Source organism: Calliopsis andreniformis, unplaced genomic scaffold, assembly GCF_051401765.1.
Source record: "Calliopsis andreniformis isolate RMS-2024a unplaced genomic scaffold, iyCalAndr_principal scaffold0001, whole genome shotgun sequence".
Lineage (NCBI taxonomy): Eukaryota > Metazoa > Arthropoda > Insecta > Hymenoptera > Andrenidae > Calliopsis > Calliopsis andreniformis.
Genome location: NW_027480422.1, coordinates 12071626 through 12099114, shown reverse-complemented (window position 1 = coordinate 12099114; position 27489 = coordinate 12071626). Strand labels below are relative to the sequence as shown.

Here is a 27489-nt window from a genome sequence, read left to right as displayed (position 1 = left end):
TCGCCCGAGCTCTCGGCCGCTGCCTGGGTTTTCCCCATCTGGCCTGCAGGATGGAGTTTTACGGCGCGTCAATGTCCATTGACAATTTTCTTAACACGATTCTTATAATTCCTCAAAATCGCCACGGGTCACGTCTGCACCATAAACTCCACCTCGGTCTCATCAGGTCGACCTTGCGCCCATGCCTCGGCCACTTGCACCCTCACTTCGCTCACTAAATTGCCTACAGTTCGGCCATTCTGACATTTTAGCCGTCCCGGCTAAACTTAGGTCGATTACGAATCAGTCATCATTCATACTACGCAAAAAAAAAAATAAACACACTCATATTCATACACTTATTTACACCACACTTACTTAATCATATAAATATTAATTAACATTAATCCGAATCTTATCAAGTATATTATGCCGATACCCCGGTTGTTTCCCACTAGGTGGAGAGAATTCCCTACATCGTAAGCAGTTCGCTATATAATCTTTAGCCTTCTCGCGTAATTTAGGGAACCAATACACTTTCAAGATATTGTCTACTACCTTATCCAAACCAACATGTCCCAGATCGTCGTGGCAAGTACGGATTACATTATTTTCCATTGAGTGTGGTACGTAAAATAGCAGTTTCTTCATTTTATCCTTCCGGTACACTAATCCATTACACAATTCGAAAAACTTCATTTCGGTCTTTTGCAATTTATCGCGTATTTTACATATCTCGTCATCTTTATCCTGACATATTGACAATGTTTGCTCAAAAGTATTTCCTTCTATTGCTAGTATGCTATGGCATCTACTGAGAGCATCAACATGGCTCATTCTTTTACCTGGTCTATACTGTATCTCAAAATCATAGTCCTGCAAGAACATTGCCCAACGTGAGATTCGGGGGTTTATATTCTGCTTGCTTAACGTTAAACGGAAACTATCACAATCTGTCATAATTTTAAAAAAAATTCCGCCTAAATATACATGGAAACGCTTAACTGCATATACCACCGCAAGACATTCTAACTCGAAACTATGATATTTTGATTCGGCGGGTGTTGTCCGTTGACTAAAGTATGATATTGGTCTAAAATTACCATCGCTTTGTTTCTGTAAAAGAATTGCACCGAACCCTGACACGCTCGCATCGCAATGCAATTCTGTTTCTGCCTTCGGAGAATAAATTGCTAGGATCGGTTTACTGGACAATTGTTTCTTTAAGGTTTCAAATGCCTTACTTTCCTCCTCTCTGAATTTAAATTTCACCTCTTTTTTAATGAGATCATACAGTGGTTTTGCAATCATTGAAAATTGCGGGATGAACCGTCTAAAATAACTCGCTAGGGCCACAAACCGAAGGACTTCCTTCGCATTCCGCGGTATCGGGTAATTGATAACTGATGCAATATTATTATCACTTGGTCGTATCCCATCCACACTAACGTGATATCCCAAATAATCTATTTCGTTTTGCGCAAAGAAACACTTGTCCAATCTAAATGTAAGACGATGTTGACCCGCGGTTCGAAATATTTCCTGCAGAATTTCAAGATGTTCTTCCAGAGTCTCCGTTGCAATAAAAAAATCGTCAAAAAATGGTAACATCTTTCCCGTTCTAATTAAGTTGGAGAAAACTTTACGAATAAATCGGTGAAATACCTTGGGTGCATTTGTTAGCCCAAACGGACAATATAAAAACTCGTATTGCCCCAAAGGGGTTACAAAGCTTGTAAACTGAATTGCCTCTCGCGCCATTCGTACATTGTAATACCCATCTTTTAGATCAAGCGTCGTAAAGAATTTTTTCTCTTTTAATTGATCAATATTATCGTCTATCAGCTGACTCGGGAAGTTATCTTTCACAGTAATTCTGTTTAACTCTCTATAATCAATACATAAACGTGTCTCGCCATTCTTCTTACGTACTAAAACTATCGGACTGGCATACGGTGACTCACTCGGACGGATAATCCCTCTCTCTAACAGGTCATCCAAAATGACCTGCAGTTTTTGCTTGTCCGCAAAAGATAATCTCCTCGGTCTAAAACTAACTGGCTGATTATGCTTTAACGCGATCTTCATTTCGAAATCTATTTCCATTGCACTGGTTTCTTTAATTTTTATGTAATCAGACACATACATATCCCTAATTCTTTCTATTTTTTCCGGCCCGATTTTTGAATTGATCTGTAATTTTTCTTGTTCTGTACTCACGCCACTAATACATTCTATATTCATAATTTGTTTGATCGCGCAATCTAATTCATCGGTTATCACTTCCGGTGTTTTCCTTGTAATCACTAATTTCCCATCCCACGTAATTCTAATTAATGGATGTGACGAAAAATCCCGTCCGAGTATCGCCATAAATGCCATAGTATTATCTGGTACAATATAAAAATTTAATTTAATTGAGATGCCCTCAATTTCAACATCCTGATAAAATCTACCTAATATCTTTAACGGCGATCCATTAATACCGCAAAATTCTGGCCCGGTCTCACACCCCTGTGTTCGCGCGTGCAAAGGAACCAAACAATTTTTTATTAGACTGATCGGGGATCCGGAGTCCAACATTGCGCATAGCGTGTACTTACAATTTTGTCCGCTATTATCAGCTATATTGTAACTTATTGAAACCGTGTACGGTGCGTTGAGTGTGGCTGGTTGTACCATGTTCATCGACGTTGCCGCTGAGAGTTCTCTCCTAGTCGTGGTCGTTTCTCTCGCCATGTTGCTCTCGCCTGATTGACTCGCTGTTCGTCGCGGGCATCCCGCTATTCGATGTAGCATCGATCCACACTCGAAACAGCCTCCCTGTTGCCTTTTCGGTTTTTGACAACTTGTCGAAATATGTCCCATTTCGGAACAATTAAAACATCGCACTTCTTTTTTAGGGGGTTTCCCCACTAATGTCTGCTGCTGGATACGGCCAAATTTCGTCTCCTTCTTCTCCTTTAAGTCCCGTTCATTCATTCTCTTCGGGTCCAATTTGATATTCTCAAACGACTCTAATAAATCTGCTGTCGTTTTGATCCGCATGATGCGTGCTTGGTTCCGCAGCTGTTGATCAGTCACCCCATCAATGATGTATTCCACCAATTCTCCCTCCGCAATTGGTACTCTATTTCCCAATATTATTTTATCATGGAAATAGTCCGTAAAAAGTTCACCCGAATTCCACACTCTATTTTCAAACTGCCTACGAAGCGACAGTCTGCTTGGTCGATGGTCAAACATGATCTTCATTTCCCTCAATAAATCGTCTATTCGGAGGGTGATATGCTCCGCCTTCGAATGAAACCAACTCGCGGCTCGCGCTTTCAATTTTGAACTTATTAACACCCGCGTGGCATTCTCATCCAAATGATACGTTGTACGAAGAAGGTTCACTTGCTGTTCCCATTTCCAGAACGTATTGTCGCGACCATCAAAATCGGATAATAAATCACCGATCGCTCGAATACTCATCGTCGGGGAAGGTCCAGTTGGTCCTCTGACTCTTTCCGCATCTCCTGGAATGTCTGGACTAGCTGAAAAACTTCTCGTGCGCATCTGCTCATTCCTCATGATTTCTAATTCCCTTTGCATCACCATGTTTTCCCTCCTCAGTAAGTCCAATTCTCTCTGCATCTGTTCGTTGAGCATGGTGTCCCATCTCGCCTTATCTCTACGAATACGTTCCGATTCCCTCCTCCGCGTTTCTTCACCATACGCAGCTTGTCCTGCTTCTGTTATCCGCTGGTCGTCCAAGTGACTGGTTCGCGCAGCTTCTCTGGTTACCCTTCCTTCTTCGGCAATATTCTCCCAAATATTTTCGTCGAATTGCTCCAAACGATTTATTAATTCAGCCTTAGTTCCTGCTGAAGATAAGTCTCGAGCCCTTAAAAACTCCTTCAATTCGGCCACGGTATAAGCCATTGTGGTGGCCATGTTGCAAAAAGACAGAGAAAGAAAAAAAATTTTCCTCTTTTTTTTTTTTCTTTTCCCCACCAACGTGTTAAGATTCAAAGTTCGATTCACTTCGTGCCAATTACACGTCGTCCTCTTCCTCTTACACACTTCACGTTGGTCACAATGTCCAAACACAACAAAACACAAAGCAGCTTCACCACAACGGTTTCAACACTGTACACCGTTTGCCCGTCACTGTTCACAAATTCCTTTTGTTTAAGATTCCACTAACAGATCCGTTCGTTATCCGTTTCAATCCCACTTCTGAATTTGTAGGGAGGACGAGCGAGGGTTTAATAGGAAAAATGAACGGTTAATCTATAGCACTAATAGTTTATTTTTGAATTCGGAATCCCGATTGAACTGCGATCGACCTGTCACTCGTGGACTTCTGACCAGTACGCGGATCATGCACGTTGCTACTTCAATTCATTTTCTCAGACCGACTCTCTGACACGCTGTCTCCCTTAAGTCTATCCTGCGTGGTTGTTTTTCCCCACTACGTCCGAATATTTTGGAAAAACCCACCCGCCTAAAACAGTCAGCGGAGTAAGGGCACGTGGATACCGTGGGGTGCACTCGCCCGAGCTCTCGGCCGCTGCCTGGGTTTTCCCCATCTGGCCTGCAGGATGGAGTTTTACGGCGCGTCAATGTCCATTGACAATTTTCTTAACACGATTCTTATAATTCCTCAAAATCGCCACGGGTCACGTCTGCACCATAAACTCCACCTCGGTCTCATCAGGTCGACCTTGCGCCCATGCCTCGGCCACTTGCACCCTCACTTCGCTCACTAAATTGCCTACAAATCCAACAGTTTGTCCATCGTATAACAGGAATAATGGCAACCAGTGTGAAAATAATGGTCATTTCTACGTTCTGGGCAACCTAGGTTTCGCTCTAGGGCGTTGCTCCACCACATCGAATAGTTAGGGCCTCAGAAGTCAATGCCAGAAGCATAAAATACAAAATAGATACAACAGCTTGTCCACTGTATAATATGAATAATTGCAAACAGTGTGGAAGTAATGGTCATTTCTACGTTCCGGGCAACCTAGGCTTCACTACAGGGCGGTGCTCCACCAGATCAAATAGTTAGGGCCAAAGAAGTCAACGCCAGAAGCATAAAATACAATATAAATACAACAGCTTTTCCATCGTATATTATGCATATTTGCAAACAGTGTGAAAGTAACGGTCATTTCTGCGTTCCGGGCATCCTAGGCTTCACTCTATGGCGTTGCTCCACCAGATCGAATAGTTAGGTACTTCGAATTCGACGCCAGAAGCATAAAATACAACATAAGTACAACAGTTTTTCCATTGTAGAACAGGAATAATTGCAACCAGTGTGAAAGTACAGGTCATTTCTACGTTCCGGGCAACCTCGGCTTGGCTCAAGGGCGTTGCTCCACCAGATCGAATAGCAAGGGACTTAGAAGTCAATGCCAGAAGCATAAAATATAATAAAAACACAACATTTTTTCCATCGTATGAAATGTATGATTGCAAGCAATGTGAAGGTAATGTTCATTTCTACGTTCCGGGCAACCTAGGCTTCACTCTAGACCGTTGCTCCACCAGATCGAATAGTTAGGGCCTTAGAAGTCAACGCACGAAGCATAAAATACAAAATAAATAGAACAGTTTTTCCAGTGTATAAAACGAATAATTGTAACCAGTGTGAAAGTTGTGGTCATTTCTACGTTCCCGGCAACCTAGGCTTCACTCTAGGGCGTTGTTCCACCAGATCGAATAGTTAGGGCCTATGAAGTCAACGCCAGAAGCATAAAATACAATATAAATACAACAGCTTTTCCATCGTATATGATGTATATTTGGAAACAGTGTGAAGGTAAAGGTCATATCTACGTTCCGGGCAACCTAGGCTTAACTGTAGGGCGTTGCTCCACCAGAACGCGTAGTTACGGACTTAGAATTTAACGCCAGAAGCATAAAATACAATAAAAATGCAACAGTTTTTCCATCGTATAACTGGAGTAATTGCAACCAGTGTGAAAGTAATGGCCATTTCTGCGTACCGGGAAACCTAGGCTTCACTCTAGGGCGTTGCTCCTCCAGATAGAATAGTTAGGACCCAGGAAGTCAACGCCAGAAGCATAAAATACAACATAAATACAACAGTTTTTCCGTTGTATAACAGGAATAATAGCAACTAGTGTTAAAGGTATGGTCATTTCTACGTTCCGGGCAACATAGGCTTCACTCTAGGTCGTTGCTCCACCACATCGAATAGCTACGGCCTTAGGAGTCAACGCCAGAGGCATAAAATGCAAAATAAATACAACAGTTTTTCCATCGTATAACAAGAATAATTGCAACCAGTGTGAAAGTGATGGTCATTTCTACATTCCGGGCAACCTAGGCTTCACTCTAGGGCGTTGCTCCACCAGATCGAATAGTTCGGGCCTAAGAAGTCAACGCCAGGAGCATAAAATACAATATAAATACAACAGTTTTTCCCTTGTATAACAGGAATAATTGCAACCAGTGTGAAAGCTATGGTCATTTCTACGTTCCGGGCAACCTAGGCTTCACTCTAGGGCGTTGCTCCACCACACCGAATAGTTAGGGCCTTAGAAGTCAATGCCAGAAGCATAAAATACAATATAAATACAACGGTTTTTCCACTGTATAATATGAATAATTGCAAACAGAGTGGAAGTAATGGTCATTTCTACGTTCCGGGCAACCTAGGCTTCACTCTAGGGCGTTGCACCACCACATCGAATAGCTACGACCTTAGAAGTCAACGCCTGAAGCATAAAATACAAAATAAATACAACAGTTTTCCCATCGTATAACAAGAATAATTGCAACCAGTGTGAAAGCTATGGTCATTTCTACGTTCCGGGCAACCTAGGCTTCACTCTAGGGCGTTGCTCCACCACATCGAATAGCCAGGGCCTTAGAAGTCAATGCCAGAAGCATAAAATACAATATAAATACAACGGTTTTTCCAGTGTATAATATGAATAATTGCAAACAGAATGGAGGTAACGGTCACTTCTACGTTCCGGGCAACCTAGGCTTCACTCTAGGGTATTGCACCACCACATCGAATAGCTACGGCCTTAGAAGTCAACGCCTGAAGCATAAAATATAATATAAATACAACAGTTTTTCCATCGCATAACGGGGATAATTGCAACAAATGTGAACGTGAGGGTCATTTTTACGTTCCGGGCAACCTAGGCTTCACCCTGGTTGCGTTGCTCCACCAGATCGAATAGCTAGGTCCTTAGAAGTCAACGCCATTAGCATAAAATAAAATAAAAATAGAGCAGTTCTTCCATCGTATAACAGGAATAATTACAACCAGTGTGAAAGAAATGGCGCACTTCTGCGTTCCGTGCAACCTAGACTTCACTCTGGGGCGATGCTGCACCAGGCCGAATAGTTGGGGCCTTAGAAAACAACTCCAGACGCATAAAATACAATAAAAATACAACAGTTTTACCATCGTATAACTGGCATAATTGCAACCAGTGTGCAAGATATGGTCATTACTACGTTCCGGGCAACCTAGGCTTCACTCTAGGGCGTTGGTCCACCACAACCAATAGTTAGGGCTTAAGAAGTCAATGCCAGAAGCACCAAATACAAAATAAATACAACAGTTTTTCCATCGTATAGACCGAATAATTGCAACCAGTGTGAAAGTAATGGTCATTTCTACGTTCCGGGCAACCTAGGCTTCACCCGAGGGCGTTGCTCCACCAGATCGAATAGTTAGGGCCTAAGAAGTCAACGCCAGAAGCGTAAACTGCAATATAAATACAACAGTTATTCCCTTGTATAACAGGAATAATTGCAACCAGTGTGAAAGGTATGGTCATTTCTACGTTCCGGGCAACCTAGGCTTCACTCTAGGGCGTTGCTCAACCACATCGAATAGCTGCGGCCTTAGAAGTCAACGCCATAACTATAAAAAACAATATAAATACAACAGCTTTTCCATTGTATAAAATGAATAATTGCAAACAGTGTGGAAGTAATGGTCATTTCTACTTTCCGGCAACCTAGGCTCCACCCTAGGCGTTGCTCCACCAGATCCAATAGGTAGGGCCTTAGAAGTCAACGCCAGAAGCATAAAGTACAATAAAAATCCAACAGTTTGTCCATCGTATAACAGGAATAATGGCAACCAGTGTGAAAATAATGGTCATTTCTACGTTCTGGGCAACCGAGGTTTCGCTCTAGGGCGTTGCTCCACCACATCGAATAGTTAGGGCCTCAGAAGTCAATGCCAGAAGCATAAAATACAAAATAGATACAACAGCTTGTCCACTGTATAATATGAATAATTGCAAACAGTGTGGAAGTAATGGTCATTTCTACGTTCCGGGCAACCTAGGCTTCACTACAGGGCGGTGCTCCACCAGATCAAATAGTTAGGGCCAAAGAAGTCAACGCAAGAAGCATAAAATACAATATAAATACAACAGCTTTTCCATCGTATATTATGCATATTTGCAAACAGTGTGAAAGTAACGGTCATTTCTGCGTTCCGGGCATCCTAGGCTTCACTCTATGGCGTTGCTCCACCAGATCGAATAGTTAGGGACTTCGAATTCGACGCCAGAAGCATAAAATACAACATAAGTACAACAGTTTTTCCATTGTAGAACAATAATAATTGCAACCAGTGTGAAAGTACAGGTCATTTCTACGTTCCGGGCAACCTAGGCTTCACTCTAGGGCGTTGCTCCACCAGATCGAATAGCGAGGGACTTAGAAGTCAACGCCAGAAGCATAAAATAAAATAAAAATACAACAGTTTTTCCATCGTATAAAACGAATAATTGCAACCAGTATGAATGTTATGGCTATGTCTACGTTCCGAGGAACCTAGGCTTCATTCTAGGGCGTTGGTCCACCAGATCCAATAGTTAGGGCCTAAGAAGTCAACTCCAGGAGCACCAAATACAAAATAAATACAACAGTTTTACCATCGTATAAAACGAATAATTGCAACCAGTATGAAAGTTATGGTCATATCTACGTACCGGTCTGCCTAGGCTTCACCCTAGGGCGTTGCTCCACCTGATCGAATAGTTAGGGCCTATGAAGTCAACGCCAGAAGAATAAAATAGGATATATGTACAAGAGTTACTCCATCGTATAACATGAATAATTGCAACCAGTGTGAATGTGATGATCATTTCTACGTTCCGGGCAACCTAGGCTTCACTCTAGGGCGGTGCTCCACCAGATCGAATCGTTAGGGCCTAAGAAATCAACGCCAGAAGCATAAAATACGATATATGTACAACAGTTTTTCCATCGTATAAAACGAATAATTGCAACCAGTGTGAAAGTAATGGCCATTTCTATGTTGCGGGCATCCTAGACTTAACTCTGAGGTATTGATCCACCAGATCGAATACATAGGGCCTTAGAAGTCAACGCCAGAAGCATAAAGTACAATCAAAATCCAACAGTTTGTCCATCGTATAACAGGAATAATTGAAACAAGCGTGAAGGTAACGGACATTTTTACGTTCCTGGCGTCCTAGACTTAACTCTGAGGCATTGCTCCACCAGATCGAATACATAGGGCCTTAGAAGTCAACGCCAGAAGTATAAAGTACAATCAAAGTCCAACAGTTTGTCCATCGTATAGCATGTATAATAGCAACCACAGTGAAAGTAATGGTCATTTCTACGTTTCGGGCGACCTAGGCTCCAGTCTAGGGCGTTGCTCCACCAGATCGAATAGTTAGGGCCTTAGAAGTCAATACCAGAAGCATAAAATACAATAAAAATACAACAGTTTTTCCATCGTATAACGGGAATAATTGCAACGAATGTGAACGTGATGGTTATTTCCACGTTCCTGGCAATCTAGGCTTCACTCTAGGGCGTTGGTCCACCAGATCCAATAGTTAGGGCCTAAGAAGTCAACGACAGAAGCATAAAATACAATAAAATACAACAGTTTTCCATCGTATAACGGGAGTAATTGCAACAAATGTGAACGTGATGGTCGTTTCCCCGTTCCGGGCAACCTAGGCTTTGCTCTACGACGTTGCTCCACAACATCGAATAGTTAGGGCCTTAGAAGTCAACGCCTGAAGCATAAAATACAATAAAAATACATCATCTTTTTCATCGTATAACAGGAATAATTGCAACCAGTCTGAAAGGTATGGTCATTTCTACGTTCCGGGCAACCTAGGCTTCACCCTAGGGCGTTGCTCCACCAGATCGAATAGCTAGGGCCTTAGAAGTCAACGCCAGAAGCATAAAATAAAATAAAAATAGAGCAGTTGTTCCATCGTATAACAGGAATAATTTCAACCAGTGTGAAAGAAATGGGCATTTCTACGTTCCATGCAACCTAGACATCACTCTAGGGCGTTGCTCCACCAGATCGAATAGCTAGGGCCTTAGAAGTCAACGCCCGAAACATAAAATACAATAAAAATGCAACAGCTTTTCCATCGTATAACGGGAATAATTGCAACCAGTGTGAAAGATATGGTCATTTCTACGTTCCGGGCAACCTAGGCTTCACTCTAGGGCATTGGTCCACCACAACCAATAGTTAGGGCTTAAGAAGTCAATGCCAGAAGCACCAAATACAAAATAAATACAACAGTTTTTCCATCATATAAAACGAATAATTGCAACCAGTGTGAAAGTAATGGTCATTTCTACGTTCCGGGCAACCTAGGCTTCACTCTAGGGCGTTGATCCACCAGATGGAACAGTTAGGGCCTTAGAAGTCAATGCCAGAAGCATAAAATACAATAAAAATACAACAGTTTTTCCATCGTATAACAGGAATAATTGCAACAAGCGTGAAGGTAATGGTCATTTCTACGTTCCGGGCAACCTAGGTTTTGCTCTAGGGCGTTGCTCCACCACATCGAATAGTTAGGGCCTTAGCAGTCAACGCCTGAAGCATAAAATACAATAAAAATACATCATTTTTTTCATCGTATAACAGGAATAATTGCAACCAGTCTGAAAGATATTGTCATTTCTACGTTCCGGGCAACCTAGGCTTCACTCTAGGGCGTTGGTCCACCACATCCAACAGTTAGGGCCTAAGAAGTCAACGCCAGAAGCACCAAATACAAAATAAATACAACAGTTTTTCCATCGTATAAAACGAATAATTGCAACCAGTATGAAAGTTATGGTCATATCTACGTTCCGGTCTGCCTAGGCTTCACCCTAGGGCGTTGCTCCACCTGATCGAATAGTTAGGGCCTATGAAGTCAACGCCAGAAGAATAAAATACGATATATGTACAAGAGTTACTGCATCGTATAACATGAATAATTGCAACCAGTGTGAATGTGATGATCATTTCTACGTTCCGGGCAACCTAGGCTTCACTCTAGGGCGGTGCTCCACCAGATCGAATCGTTAGGGCCTCAGAAGTCAATGCCAGAAGCATAAAATACAAAATAGATACAACAGCTTGTCCACTGTATAATATGAATAATTGCAAACAGTGTGGAAGTAATGGTCATTTCTACGTTCCGGGCAACCTAGGCTTCACTACAGGGCGGTGCTCCACCAGATCAAATAGTTAGGGCCAAAGAAGTCAACGCCAGAAGCATAAAATACAATATAAATACAACAGCTTTTCCATCGTATATTATGCATATTTGCAAACAGTGTGAAAGTAACGGTCATTTCTGCGTTCCGGGCATCCTAGGCTTCACTCTATGGCGTTGCTCCACCAGATCGAATAGTTAGGGACTTCGAATTCGACGCCAGAAGCATAAAATACAACATAAGTACAACAGTTTTTCCATTGTAGAACAGGAATAATTGCAACCAGTGTGAAAGTACAGGTCATTTCTACGTTCCGGGCAACCTCGGCTTGGCTCAAGGGCGTTGCTCCACCAGATCGAATAGCAAGGGACTTAGAAGTCAATGCCAGAAGCATAAAATATAATAAAAACACAACATTTTTTCCATCGTATGAAATGTATGATTGCAAGCAATGTGAAGGTAATGTTCATTTCTACGTTCCGGGCAACCTAGGCTTCACTCTAGACCGTTGCTCCACCAGATCGAATAGTTAGGGCCTTAGAAGTCAACGCCCGAAGCATAAAATACAAAATAAATAGAACAGTTTTTCCAGTGTATAAAACGAATAATTGTAACCAGTGTGAAAGTTGTGGTCATTTCTACGTTCCCGGCAACCTAGGCTTCACTCTAGGGCGTTGTTCCACCAGATCGAATAGTTAGGGCCTATGAAGTCAACGCCAGAAGCATAAAATACAATATAAATACAACAGCTTTTCCATCGTATATGATGTATATTTGGAAACAGTGTGAAGGTAAAGGTCATATCTACGTTCCGGGCAACCTAGGCTTAACTGTAGGGCGTTGCTCCACCAGAACGCGTAGTTACGGACTTAGAATTTAACGCCAGAAGCATAAAATACAATAAAAATGCAACAGTTTTTCCATCGTATAACTGGAGTAATTGCAACCAGTGTGAAAGCAATGGCCATTTCTGCGTACCGGGAAACCTAGGCTTCACTCTAGGGCGTTGCTCCTCCAGATAGAATAGTTAGGACCCAGGAAGTCAACGCCAGAAGCATAAAATACAACATAAATACAACAGTTTTTCCGTTGTATAACAGGAATAATAGCAACTAGTGTTAAAGGTATGGTCATTTCTACGTTCCGGGCAACATAGGCTTCACTCTAGGTCGTTGCTCCACCACATCGAATAGCTACGGCCTTAGGAGTCAACGCCAGAGGCATAAAATGCAAAATAAATACAACAGTTTTTCCATCGTATAACAAGAATAATTGCAACCAGTGTGAAAGTGATGGTCATTTCTACATTCCGGGCAACCTAGGCTTCACTCTAGGGCGTTGCTCCACCAGATCGAATAGTTCGGGCCTAAGAAGTCAACGCCAGGAGCATAAAATACAATATAAATACAACAGTTTTTCCCTTGTATAACAGGAATAATTGCAACCAGTGTGAAAGCTATGGTCATTTCTACGTTCCGGGCAACCTAGGCTTCACTCTAGGGCGTTGCTCCACCACACCGAATAGTTAGGGCCTTAGAAGTCAATGCCAGAAGCATAAAATACAATATAAATACAACGGTTTTTCCACTGTATAATATGAATAATTGCAAACAGAGTGGAAGTAATGGTCATTTCTACGTTCCGGGCAACCTAGGCTTCACTCTAGGGCGTTGCACCACCACATCGAATAGCTACGACCTTAGAAGTCAACGCCTGAAGCATAAAATACAAAATAAATACAACAGTTTTCCCATCGTATAACAAGAATAATTGCAACCAGTGTGAAAGCTATGGTCATTTCTACGTTCCGGGCAACCTAGGCTTCACTCTAGGGCGTTGCTCCACCACATCGAATAGCCAGGGCCTTAGAAGTCAATGCCAGAAGCATAAAATACAATATAAATACAACGGTTTTTCCAGTGTATAATATGAATAATTGCAAACAGAATGGAGGTAACGGTCACTTCTACGTTCCGGGCAACCTAGGCTTCACTCTAGGGCATTGCACCACCACATCGAATAGCTACGGCCTTAGAAGTCAACGCCTGAAGCATAAAATATAATATAAATACAACAGTTTTTCCATCGCATAACGGGGATAATTGCAACAAATGTGAACGTGAGGGTCATTTTTACGTTCCGGGCAACCTAGGCTTCACCCTGGTTGCGTTGCTCCACCAGATCGAATAGCTAGGTCCTTAGAAGTCAACGCCATTAGCATAAAATAAAATAAAAATAGAGCAGTTCTTCCATCGTATAACAGGAATAATTACAACCAGTGTGAAAGAAATGGCGCACTTCTGCGTTCCGTGCAACCTAGACTTCACTCTGGGGCGATGCTGCACCAGGCCGAATAGTTGGGGCCTTAGAAAACAACTCCAGACGCATAAAATACAATAAAAATACAACAGTTTTACCATCGTATAACTGGCATAATTGCATCCAGTGTGCAAGATATGGTCATTACTACGTTCCGGGCAACCTAGGCTTCACTCTAGGGCGTTGGTCCACCACAACCAATAGTTAGGGCTTAAGAAGTCAATGCCAGAAGCACCAAATACAAAATAAATACAACAGTTTTTCCATCGTATAGACCGAATAATTGCAACCAGTGTGAAAGTAATGGTCATTTCTACGTTCCGGGCAACCTAGGCTTCACCCGAGGGCGTTGCTCCACCAGATCGAATAGTTAGGGCCTAAGAAGTCAACGCCAGAAGCGTAAACTGCAATATAAATACAACAGTTATTCCCTTGTATAACAGGAATAATTGCAACCAGTGTGAAAGGTATGGTCATTTCTACGTTCCGGGCAACCTAGGCTTCACTCTAGGGCGTTGCTCAACCACATCGAATAGCTGCGGCCTTAGAAGTCAACGCCATAACTATAAAAAACAATATAAATACAACAGCTTTTCCATTGTATAAAATGAATAATTGCAAACAGTGTGGAAGTAATGGTCATTTCTACTTTCCGGCAACCTAGGCTCCACCCTAGGCGTTGCTCCACCAGATCCAATAGGTAGGGCCTTAGAAGTCAACGCCAGAAGCATAAAGTACAATAAAAATCCAACAGTTTGTCCATCGTATAACAGGAATAATGGCAACCAGTGTGAAAATAATGGTCATTTCTACGTTCTGGGCAACCGAGGTTTCGCTCTAGGGCGTTGCTCCACCACATCGAATAGCCAGGGCCTTAGAAGTCAATGCCAGAAGCATAAAATACAATATAAATACAACGGTTTTTCCAGTGTATAATATGAATAATTGCAAACAGAATGGAGGTAACGGTCACTTCTACGTTCCGGGCAACCTAGGCTTCACTCTAGGGCATTGCACCACCACATCGAATAGCTACGGCCTTAGAAGTCAACGCCTGAAGCATAAAATATAATATAAATACAACAGTTTTTCCATCGCATAACGGGGATAATTGCAACAAATGTGAACGTGAGGGTCATTTTTACGTTCCGGGCAACCTAGGCTTCACCCTGGTTGCGTTGCTCCACCAGATCGAATAGCTAGGTCCTTAGAAGTCAACGCCATTAGCATAAAATAAAATAAAAATAGAGCAGTTCTTCCATCGTATAACAGGAATAATTACAACCAGTGTGAAAGAAATGGCGCACTTCTGCGTTCCGTGCAACCTAGACTTCACTCTGGGGCGATGCTGCACCAGGCCGAATAGTTGGGGCCTTAGAAAACAACTCCAGACGCATAAAATACAATAAAAATACAACAGTTTTACCATCGTATAACTGGCATAATTGCAACCAGTGTGCAAGATATGGTCATTACTACGTTCCGGGCAACCTAGGCTTCACTCTAGGGCGTTGGTCCACCACAACCAATAGTTAGGGCTTAAGAAGTCAATGCCAGAAGCACCAAATACAAAATAAATACAACAGTTTTTCCATCGTATAGACCGAATAATTGCAACCAGTGTGAAAGTAATGGTCATTTCTACGTTCCCGGCAACCTAGGCTTCACCCGAGGGCGTTGCTCCACCAGATCGAATAGTTAGGGCCTAAGAAGTCAACGCCAGAAGCGTAAACTGCAATATAAATACAACAGTTATTCCCTTGTATAACAGGAATAATTGCAACCAGTGTGAAAGGTATGGTCATTTCTACGTTCCGGGCAACCTAGGCTTCACTCTAGGGCGTTGCTCAACCACATCGAATAGCTGCGGCCTTAGAAGTCAACGCCATAACTATAAAAAACAATATAAATACAACAGCTTTTCCATTGTATAAAATGAATAATTGCAAACAGTGTGGAAGTAATGGTCATTTCTACTTTCCGGCAACCTAGGCTCCACCCTAGGCGTTGCTCCACCAGATCCAATAGGTAGGGCCTTAGAAGTCAACGCCAGAAGCATAAAGTACAATAAAAATCCAACAGTTTGTCCATCGTATAACAGGAATAATGGCAACCAGTGTGAAAATAATGGTCATTTCTACGTTCTGGGCAACCGAGGTTTCGCTCTAGGGCGTTGCTCCACCACATCGAATAGTTAGGGCCTCAGAAGTCAATGCCAGAAGCATAAAATACAAAATAGATACAACAGCTTGTCCACTGTATAATATGAATAATTGCAAACAGTGTGGAAGTAATGGTCATTTCTACGTTCCGGGCAACCTAGGCTTCACTACAGGGCGGTGCTCCACCAGATCAAATAGTTAGGGCCAAAGAAGTCAACGCAAGAAGCATAAAATACAATATAAATACAACAGCTTTTCCATCGTATATTATGCATATTTGCAAACAGTGTGAAAGTAACGGTCATTTCTGCGTTCCGGGCATCCTAGGCTTCACTCTATGGCGTTGCTCCACCAGATCGAATAGTTAGGGACTTCGAATTCGACGCCAGAAGCATAAAATACAACATAAGTACAACAGTTTTTCCATTGTAGAACAATAATAATTGCAACCAGTGTGAAAGTACAGGTCATTTCTACGTTCCGGGCAACCTAGGCTTCACTCTAGGGCGTTGCTCCACCAGATCGAATAGCGAGGGACTTAGAAGTCAACGCCAGAAGCATAAAATAAAATAAAAATACAACAGTTTTTCCATCGTATAAAACGAATAATTGCAACCAGTATGAATGTTATGGCTATGTCTACGTTCCGAGGAACCTAGGCTTCATTCTAGGGCGTTGGTCCACCAGATCCAATAGTTAGGGCCTAAGAAGTCAACTCCAGGAGCACCAAATACAAAATAAATACAACAGTTTTACCATCGTATAAAACGAATAATTGCAACCAGTATGAAAGTTATGGTCATATCTACGTACCGGTCTGCCTAGGCTTCACCCTAGGGCGTTGCTCCACCTGATCGAATAGTTAGGGCCTATGAAGTCAACGCCAGAAGAATAAAATAGGATATATGTACAAGAGTTACTCCATCGTATAACATGAATAATTGCAACCAGTGTGAATGTGATGATCATTTCTACGTTCCGGGCAACCTAGGCTTCACTCTAGGGCGGTGCTCCACCAGATCGAATCGTTAGGGCCTAAGAAATCAACGCCAGAAGCATAAAATACGATATATGTACAACAGTTTTTCCATCGTATAAAACGAATAATTGCAACCAGTGTGAAAGTAATGGCCATTTCTATGTTGCGGGCATCCTAGACTTAACTCTGAGGTATTGATCCACCAGATCGAATACATAGGGCCTTAGAAGTCAACGCCAGAAGCATAAAGTACAATCAAAATCCAACAGTTTGTCCATCGTATAACAGGAATAATTGAAACAAGCGTGAAGGTAACGGACATTTTTACGTTCCTGGCGTCCTAGACTTAACTCTGAGGCATTGCTCCACCAGATCGAATACATAGGGCCTTAGAAGTCAACGCCAGAAGTATAAAGTACAATCAAAGTCCAACAGTTTGTCCATCGTATAGCATGTATAATAGCAACCAGAGTGAAAGTAATGGTCATTTCTACGTTTCGGGCGACCTAGGCTCCAGTCTAGGGCGTTGCTCCACCAGATCGAATAGTTAGGGCCTTAGAAGTCAATACCAGAAGCATAAAATACAATAAAAATACAACAGTTTTTCCATCGTATAACGGGAATAATTGCAACGAATGTGAACGTGATGGTTATTTCCACGTTCCTGGCAATCTAGGCTTCACTCTAGGGCGTTGGTCCACCAGATCCAATAGTTAGGGCCTAAGAAGTCAACGACAGAAGCATAAAATACAATAAAATACAACAGTTTTCCATCGTATAACGGGAGTAATTGCAACAAATGTGAACGTGATGGTCGTTTCCCCGTTCCGGGCAACCTAGGCTTTGCTCTACGACGTTGCTCCACAACATCGAATAGTTAGGGCCTTAGAAGTCAACGCCTGAAGCATAAAATACAATAAAAATACATCATCTTTTTCATCGTATAACAGGAATAATTGCAACCGGTCTGAAAGGTATGGTCATTTCTACGTTCCGGGCAACCTAGGCTTCACCCTAGGGCGTTGCTCCACCAGATCGAATAGCTAGGGCCTTAGAAGTCAACGCCAGAAGCATAAAATAAAATAAAAATAGGGCAGTTGTTCCATCGTATAACAGGAATAATTTCAACCAGTGTGAAAGAAATGGGCATTTCTACGTTCGATGCAACCTAGACATCACTCTAGGGCGTTGCTCCACCAGATCGAATAGCTAGGGCCTTAGAAGTCAACGCCCGAAACATAAAATACAATAAAAATGCAACAGGTTTTCCATCGTATAACGGGAATAATTGCAACCAGTGTGAAAGATATGGTCATTTCTACGTTCCGGGCAACCTAGGCTTCACTCTAGGGCATTGGTCCACCACAACCAATAGTTAGGGCTTAAGAAGTCAATGCCAGAAGCACCAAATACAAAATAAATACAACAGTTTTTCCATCATATAAAACGAATAATTGCAACCAGTGTGAAAGTAATGGTCATTTCTACGTTCCGGGCAACCTAGGCTTCACTCTAGGGCGTTGATCCACCAGATGGAACAGTTAGGGCCTTAGAAGTCAATGCCAGAAGCATAAAATACAATAAAAATACAACAGTTTTTCCATCGTATAACAGGAATAATTGCAACAAGCGTGAAGGTAATGGTCATTTCTACGTTCCGGGCAACCTAGGTTTTGCTCTAGGGCGTTGCTCCACCACATCGAATAGTTAGGGCCTTAGCAGTCAACGCCTGAAGCATAAAATACAATAAAAATACATCATTTTTTTCATCGTATAACAGGAATAATTGCAACCAGTCTGAAAGATATTGTCATTTCTACGTTCCGGGCAACCTAGGCTTCACTCTAGGGCGTTGGTCCACCACATCCAACAGTTAGGGCCTAAGAAGTCAACGCCAGAAGCACCAAATACAAAATAAATACAACAGTTTTTCCATCGTATAAAACGAATAATTGCAACCAGTATGAAAGTTATGGTCATATCTACGTTCCGGTCTGCCTAGGCTTCACCCTAGGGCGTTGCTCCACCTGATCGCATAGTTAGGGCCTATGAAGTCAACGCCAGAAGAATAAAATACGATATATGTACAAGAGTTACTGCATCGTATAACATGAATAATTGCAACCAGTGTGAATGCGATGATCATTTCTACGTTCCGGGCAACCTAGGCTTCACTCTAGGGCGGTGCTCCACCAGATCGAATCGTTAGGGCCTAAGAAATCAACGCCAGAAGCATAAAATACGATATATGTACAACAGTTTTTCCATCGTATAAAACGAATAATTGCAACCAGTGTGAAAGTAATGGCCATTTCTACGTTGCGGGCATCCTAGACTTAACTCTGAGGTATTGCTCCACCAGATCGAATACATAGGGCCTTAGAAGTCAACGCCAGAAACATAAAGTACAATCAAAATCCAACAGTTTTTCCATCGTATAACAGGAATAATTGAAACAAGCGTGAAGGTAACGGTCATTTCTACGTTCCTGGCGTCCTAGACTTAACTCTGAGGCATTGCTCCACCAGATCGAATACATAAGGCCTTAGAAGTCAACGCCAGAAGTATAAAGTACAATCAAAGTCCAACAGTTTGTCCATCGTATAGCATTTATAATTGCAACCAGAGTGAAAGTAATGGTCATTTCTACGTTTCGGGCGACCTAGGCTCCAGTCTAGGGCGTTACTCCACCAGATCGAATAGTTAGGGCCTTAGAAGTCAATGCTAGAAGCATAAAATACAATAAAAATACAACAGTTTTTCCATCGTATAACGGGAATAATTGCAACAAATGTGAACGTGATGGCTATTTCCACGTTCCGGGCAATCTAGGCTTCACTCTATGGCGTTGGTCCACCAGATCCAATAGTTAGGGCCTGAGAAGTCAACGACAGAAGCATAAAATGCAATAAAATACAACAGTTTTCCATCGTATAACGGGAGTAATTGCAACAAATGTGAACGTGATGGTCGTTTCTACGTTCCGGGCAACCTAGGCTTTGCTCTACGACGTTGCTCCACAACATCGAATAGTTAGGGCCTTAGTGGTCAACGCCTGAAGCATAAAATACAATAAAAATACATCATCTTTTTCATCGTATAACAGGAATAATTGCAACCAGTCTGAAAGATATGGTCATTTCTACGTTCCGGGCAACCTAGGCTTCACCCTAGGGGGTTGCTCCACCAGATCGAATAGCTAGGGCCTTAGAAGTCAACGCCAGAAGCATAAAAGAAAATAAAAATAGAGCAGTTATTCCATCGTATAACAGGAATAATTTCAACCAGTGTGAAAGAAATGGGCATTTCTACGTTCCGTGCAACCTAGACATCACTCTAGGGCGTTGCTCCACCAGATCGAATAGCTAGGGCCTTAGAAGTCAACGCCCGAAACATAAAATACAATAAAAATACAACAGTTTTTCCATCGTATAACGGGAATAATTGCAACCACTGTCAAAGATATGGTCATTTCTACGTTCCGGGCAACCTAGGCTTCACTCTAGGGCGTTGGTCCACCACAACCAATAGTTAGGGCTTAAGAAGTCAATGCCAGAAGCACCAAATTCAAAATAAATACAACAGTTTTTCCATCGTATAAAACGAATAATTGCAACCATTGTGAAAGTAATGGTAATTTCTACGTTCCGGGCAACCTAGGCTTCACTCTAGGGCGCTGGTCCACCACATCGAATAGCTACGGCCTTGGAAGTCAACGCCAGAAACATAAAATACAATATAAATCCAACAGTTTTTCCATCCTATAACAGGAATAATTGCAACAAGCGTGAAGGTAATGGTCATTTCTACGTTCCGGGAAACCTAGGTTTTGCTCTAGGGCGTTGCTCCACCACATCGAATAGTTAGGGCCTTAGAAGTCAACACCTGGAGCATAAAATACGATAAAAATACATCATTTTTTTCATCGTATGACAGGAATAATTGCAACCAGTCTGAAAGATATGGTCATTTCTACGTTACGGGCAACCTAGGCTACACTATAGGGCGTTGTTCCACCACATCCAACAGTTAGAGCCTAAGAAGTCAACGCCAGAAGCACCAAATACAAAATCAATACAACAGTTTTTCCTTCGTATAGACCGAATAATTGCAACCAGTGTGAAAGTAATGGTCATTTCTACGTTCCGGGCAACCCAGGCTACACCCTAGGGCGTTGCTCCACCTGATCGAATAGTTAGGGCCTAAAAGGCAACGCCAGAAGCTAAAATACAATATAAATACAAGAGTTTTTCTCTTCTATAACAGGAATAATTGCAACCAGTGTGATAGCTATGGTCATTTCTACGTCCTGGGCAACCTAGGCTTCACTCTAGGGCGTTGCTCCACCAGATCGAATAGCTGGGGACTTAGAAGTCAACGCCCGAAACATAAAATACAATAAAAATACAACAGTCATTCCATCGTAAAACGGGAATAATTGCAACAAATGTGAACGTGATGGTCATTTCCACGTTCCGGGCAACCTAGGCTTCACTCTAGTGCGTTGGTCCACCAGATCCAATAGTTAGGGCCTAAGAAGTCACCGCCAGAAGCATAAAATACAATATAAATACAACAGCTTTTCCATCGTACATAATGTATATTTGCAAACAGTGTGAAGGTAATGGTCATTTCTACGTTCCGGGCAACCTAGGCTTCACTGCAGGGCGTTGCTCCACCAGGTCGAATAGCTAGGGCCTTCGAAGTCAACGCCCGAAACATAAAATACAATAAAAATACAACAGTTTTTCCATCGTATAACGGGAATAATTGCAACCAGTGTCAAAGATATGGTCATTTCTACGTTCCGGGCAACCTAGGCTTCACTCTAGGGCGTTGGTCCACCACAACCAATAGTTAGGGCTTAAGAAGTCAATGCCAGAAGAACCAAATTCAAAATAAATACAACAGTTTTTCCATCGTATAAAACGAATAATTGCAACCATTGTGAAAGTAATGGTAATTTCTACGTTCCGGGCAACCTAGGCTTCACTCTAGGGCGCTGATCCACCACATCGAGTAGCTACGGCCTAGGAAGTCAACGCCAGAAACATAAAATACAATATAAATCCAACAGTTTTTCCATCCTATAACAGGAATAATTGCAACAAGCGTGAAGGTAATGGTCATTTCTACGTTCCGGGAAACCTAGGTTTTGCTCTAGGGCGTTGCTCCACCACATCGAATAGTTAGGGCCTTAGAAGTCAACACCTGGAGCATAAAATACGATAAAAATACATCATTTTTTTCATCGTATGACAGGAATAATTGCAACCAGTCTGAAAGATATGGTCATTTCTACGTTACGGGCAACCTAGGCTACACTCTAGGGCGTTGTTCCACCACATCCAACAGTTAGAGCCTAAGAAGTCAACGCCAGAAGCACCAAATACAAAATAAATACAACAGTTTTTCCATCGTATAGACCGAATAATTGCAACCAGTGTGAAAGTAATGGTCATTTCTACGTTCCGGGCAACCCAGGCTACACCCTAGGGCGTTGCTCCACCTGATCGAATAGTTAGGGCCTAAAAGGCAACGCCAGAAGCTAAAATACAATATAAATACAAGAGTTTTTCTCTTCTATAACAGGAATAATTGCAACCAGTGTGATAGCTATGGTCATTTCTACGTTCTGGGCAACCTAGGCTTCACTCTAGGGCGTTGCTCCACCAGATCGAATAGCTGGGGACTTAGAAGTCAACGCCCGAAACATAAAATACAATAAAAACACAACAGTCATTCCATCGTAAAACGGGAATAATTGCAACAAATGTGAACGTGATGGTCATTTCCACGTTCCGCGCAACCTAGGCTTCACTCTAGTGCGTTGGTCCACCAGATCCAATAGTTAGGGCCTAAGAAGTCACCGCCAGAAGCATAAAATACAATATAAATACAACAGCTTTTCCATCGTACATAATGTATATTTGCAAACAGTGTGAAGGTAATGGTCATTTCTACGTTCCGGGCAACCTAGGCTTCACTGCAGGGCGTTGCTCCACCAGGTCGAATAGCTAGGGCCTTCGAAGTCAACGCCCGAAACATAAAATACAATAAAAATACAACAGTTTTTCCATCGTATAACGGGAATAACTGCAACAAATGTGAACGTGATGGTCATTTCTACGTTCAGGGCAACCTAGGCTTCACCCTAGGGCGCTGCTCCACCAGATCGAATAGCTAGGGGCTTAGAAGTCAACGCCAGATGCATAAAATAAAATAAAAATAGAGCATTTATTCCATCGTATAATAGGAATAATTACAACCAGGGTGAAAGAAATAGGCATTTCTACGTTCTGTGCAATCTAGACTTCACTCTAGGGCGTTGCTCCACCAGGTCGAATAGTTGGGGACTTAGAAAACAACTCCAGACGCATAATATACAATAAAAATACAACAGTCTTACCATCGTATAACAGGCATAATTGCAACCACTGTGAAAGATATGGTCATTACTACGTTCCGGGCAACCTAGGCTTCACACAAGGGCGTTGGTCCACCACAACCAATAGTTAGGGCTTAAGAAGTCAATGCCAGAAGCACCAAATACAAATTAAATACAACAGTTTTTTCATCGTATAAAACGAATAATTGCAACCAGTGTGAAAGTAATGGTTATTTCTACGTTCCGGGCAACCTAGGCTTCACTCTAGGGCGCTGATCCACCACATCGAATAGCTACGGCCTTAGAAGTCAACGCCAGAAACATAAAATACAATACAAATCCAACAGTTTTTCCATCCTAAAACAGGAATAATTGCAACAAGCGTGAAGGTAATGGTCATTTCTACGTTCCGGGCAACCTAGGTTTTGCTGTAGGGCGTTGCTCCACCTGATCGAATAGTTAGGGCCTAAAAGGCAACGCCAGAAGCATAAAATACAATATAAATACAACAGTTTTTCCCTTCTATAACAGGAATAATTGCAACCAGTGTGAAAGCTATGGTCATTTCTACGTTCCGGGCAACCTAGGCTTCACTCTAGGGCGTTGCTCCACCAGATCGAATAGCGAGGGACTTAGAAGTCAACGCCAGAAGCATAAAATAAAATAAAAACACAACAGTTTTTCCATCGTATAAAACGAATAATTGCAACCAGTATGAATGTTATGGCCATGTCTACGTTCCGAGGAACCTAGGCTTCATTCTAGGGCGTTGGTCCACCAGATCCAATAGTTAGGGCCTAAGAAGTCAACTCCAGGAGCACCAAATACAAAATAAATACAACAGTTTTACCATCGTATAAAACGAATAATTGCAACCGGTATGAAAGTTATGGTCATATATACGTTCCGGTCTGCCTAGGCTTCACCCTAGGGCGTTGCTCCACCTGATCGAATAGTTAGGGCCTATGAAGTCAACGCCAGAAGAATAAAATACGATATATGTACAAGAGTTACTCCATCGTATAACATGAATAATTACAACCAGTGTGAATGTGATGATCATTTCTACGTTCCGGGCAACCTAGGCTTCACTCTAGGGCGGTGCTCCACCAGATCGAATCGTTAGGGCCTAAGAAATCAACGCCAGAAGCATAAAATACGATATATGTACAACAGTTTTTCCATCGTATAAAACGAATAATTGCAACCAGTGTGAAAGTAATGGCCATTTCTACGTTGCGGGCATCCTAGACTTAACTCTGAGGTATTGCTCCACCAGATCGAATACATAGGGCCTTAGAAGTCAACGCCAGAAGCATAAAGTACAATCAAAATCCAACAGTTTTTCCTTCGTATAACAGGAATAATTGAAACAAGCGTGAAGGTAACGGTCATTTCTACGTTCCTGGCGTCCTAGACTTAACTCTGAGGCATTGCTCCACCAGATCGAATACATAGGGCCTTAGAAGTCAACGCCAGAAGTATAAAGTACAATCAAAGTCCAACAGTTTGTCCATCGTATAGCATGTATAATTGCAACCAGAGTGAAAGTAATGGTCATTTCTACGTTTCGGGCGACCTAGGCTCCAGTCTAGGGCGTTGCTCCACCAGATCGAATAGTTAGGGCCTTAGAAGTCAATACCAGAAGCATAAAATACAATAAAAATACAACAGTTTTTCCATCGTATAACGGGAATAATTGCAACAAATGTGAACGTGATGGTTATTTCCACGTTCCTGGCAATCTAGGCTTCACTCTAGGGCGTTGGTCCACCAGATCCAATAGTTAGGGCCTAAGAAGTCAACGACAGAAGCATAAAATACAATAAAATACAACAGTTTTCCATCGTATAACGGGAGTAATTGCAACAAATGTGAACGTGATGGTCGTTTCCCCGTTCCGGGCAACCTAGGATTTGCTCTACGACGTTGCTCCACAACATCGAATAGTTAGGGCCTTAGAAGTCAACGCCAGAAGCATAAAATACAATATAAATACAACAGTTTTGCCATCGTATAACTGGCATAATTGCAACCAGTGTGAAAGATATGGTCATTTCTACGTTCCGGTGCAACCTAGTGTTCACCCTAGGGCGTTGATCCACCAGATCGAATAGCTAAGGCCTTAGAAGTCAACGCCCGAAACATAAAATACAATAAAAATACAACAGTTTTTCCATCGTATAACGGGAATAATTGCAACAAATGTGAACGTGATGGTCATTTCCACGTTCCGGGCAACCTAGGCTTCACTCTAGGGCGTTCCTCCACCAGATCCAAAAGTTAGGGCCTAAGAAGTCAACGACAGAAGCATAAAATACAATAAAGATACAACAGCTTTTCCATCGTATAACAGGAATAATTGCAACCAGAGTGAATGTGATGGTCATTTTTACGTTCCAGGCAACCTAGGCTTCACCCTAGGGCGATGCTCCACCAGATCGTACAGCCAGGGCCATAGAAGTCAACGCGAGAAGCATAAAATAAAATAAAAATAGAGCAGTTATTCCACCGTATAACAGGAATAATTACAACCAGTGTGAAAGAAATGGACATTTCTACGGTCCGTGCAACCTAGACATCACTCTAGGGCGTGGCTCCACCAGGTCGAATAGTAGGGGCCTTAGAAAACAACTCCAGACGCATAAAATACAATAAAAATACATCAGTTTTACCATCGTATAACTGGCATAATTGCAACCAGTGTTAAAGATACGGTCATTTCTACGTTCCGGGAAACCTAGGTTTCACCCTAGGGCGATGCTCCAACAGATCGAATAGCTAAGGCCTTAGAAGTCAACGCCCGAAACATAAAATACAATAAAAATACAACAGTTTTTCCATCGTATAACGGGAATATTTGCAACAAATGTGAACGTGATGGTCATTTCCACGTTCCGGGCAACCTAGACTTCACTCTAGGGCGTTCCTCCACCAGATCCAATAGTTAGGGCCTAAGAAGTCAACGACAGAAGCATAAAATACAATAAAGATACAACAGCTTTTCCATCGTATAACAGGAATAATTGCAACCAGAGTGAAGGTGATGGTCATTTCTACGTTCCGGGCAACCTAGGCTTCACCCTAGGGCGTTGCTCCACAAGATCGAATAGCTAGGGCCTAAGAAATCAACGCCAGAAGCATAAAATACGATATATGTACAACAGTTTTTCCATCGTATAAAACGAATAATTGCAACCAGTGTGAAAGTAATGGCCATTTCTACGTTGCGGGCATCCTAGACTTAACTCTGAGGTATTGCTCCACCAGATCGAATACATAGGGCCTTAGAAGTCAACGCCAGAAGCATAAAGTACAATCAAAATCCAACAGTTTTTCCTTCGTATAACAGGAATAATTGAAACAAGCGTGAAGGTAACGGTCATTTCTACGTTCCTGGCGTCCTAGACTTAACTCTGAGGCATTGCTCCACCAGATCGAATACATAGGGCCTTAGAAGTCAACGCCAGAAGTATAAAGTACAATCAAAGTCCAACAGTTTGTCCATCGTATAGCATGTATAATTGCAACCAGAGTGAAAGTAATGGTCATTTCTACGTTTCGGGCGACCTAGGCTCCAGTCTAGGGCGTTGCTCCACCAGATCGAATAGTTAGGGCCTTAGAAGTCAATACCAGAAGCATAAAATACAATAAAAATACAACAGTTTTTCCATCGTATAACGGGAATAATTGCAACAAATGTGAACGTGATGGTTATTTCCACGTTCCTGGCAATCTAGGCTTCACTCTAGGGCGTTGGTCCACCAGATCCAATAGTTAGGGCCTAAGAAGTCAACGACAGAAGCATAAAATACAATAAAATACAACAGTTTTCCATCGTATAACGGGAGTAATTGCAACAAATGTGAACGTGATGGTCGTTTCCCCGTTCCGGGCAACCTAGGATTTGCTCTACGACGTTGCTCCACAACATCGAATAGTTAGGGCCTTAGAAGTCAACGCCAGAAGCATAAAATACAATATAAATACAACAGTTTTGCCATCGTATAACTGGCATAATTGCAACCAGTGTGAAAGATATGGTCATTTCTACGTTCCGGTGCAACCTAGTGTTCACCCTAGGGCGTTGATCCACCAGATCGAATAGCTAAGGCCTTAGAAGTCAACGCCCGAAACATAAAATACAATAAAAATACAACAGTTTT

General features: G+C 42.1%; 1 protein-coding gene across 1 annotated transcript; it reads right to left on the bottom strand.

The window, feature by feature from the left end:
- Nucleotides 1-372: 372 nt before the first annotated feature.
- LOC143186438 (uncharacterized) lies at nucleotides 373-3918 on the bottom strand. Its single transcript, XM_076390111.1, has one exon. It carries the CDS (start codon nucleotides 3916-3918, stop codon nucleotides 373-375), a length of 3546 nt encoding a protein of 1181 aa, XP_076246226.1.
- Nucleotides 3919-27489: the final 23571 nt, after the last annotated feature.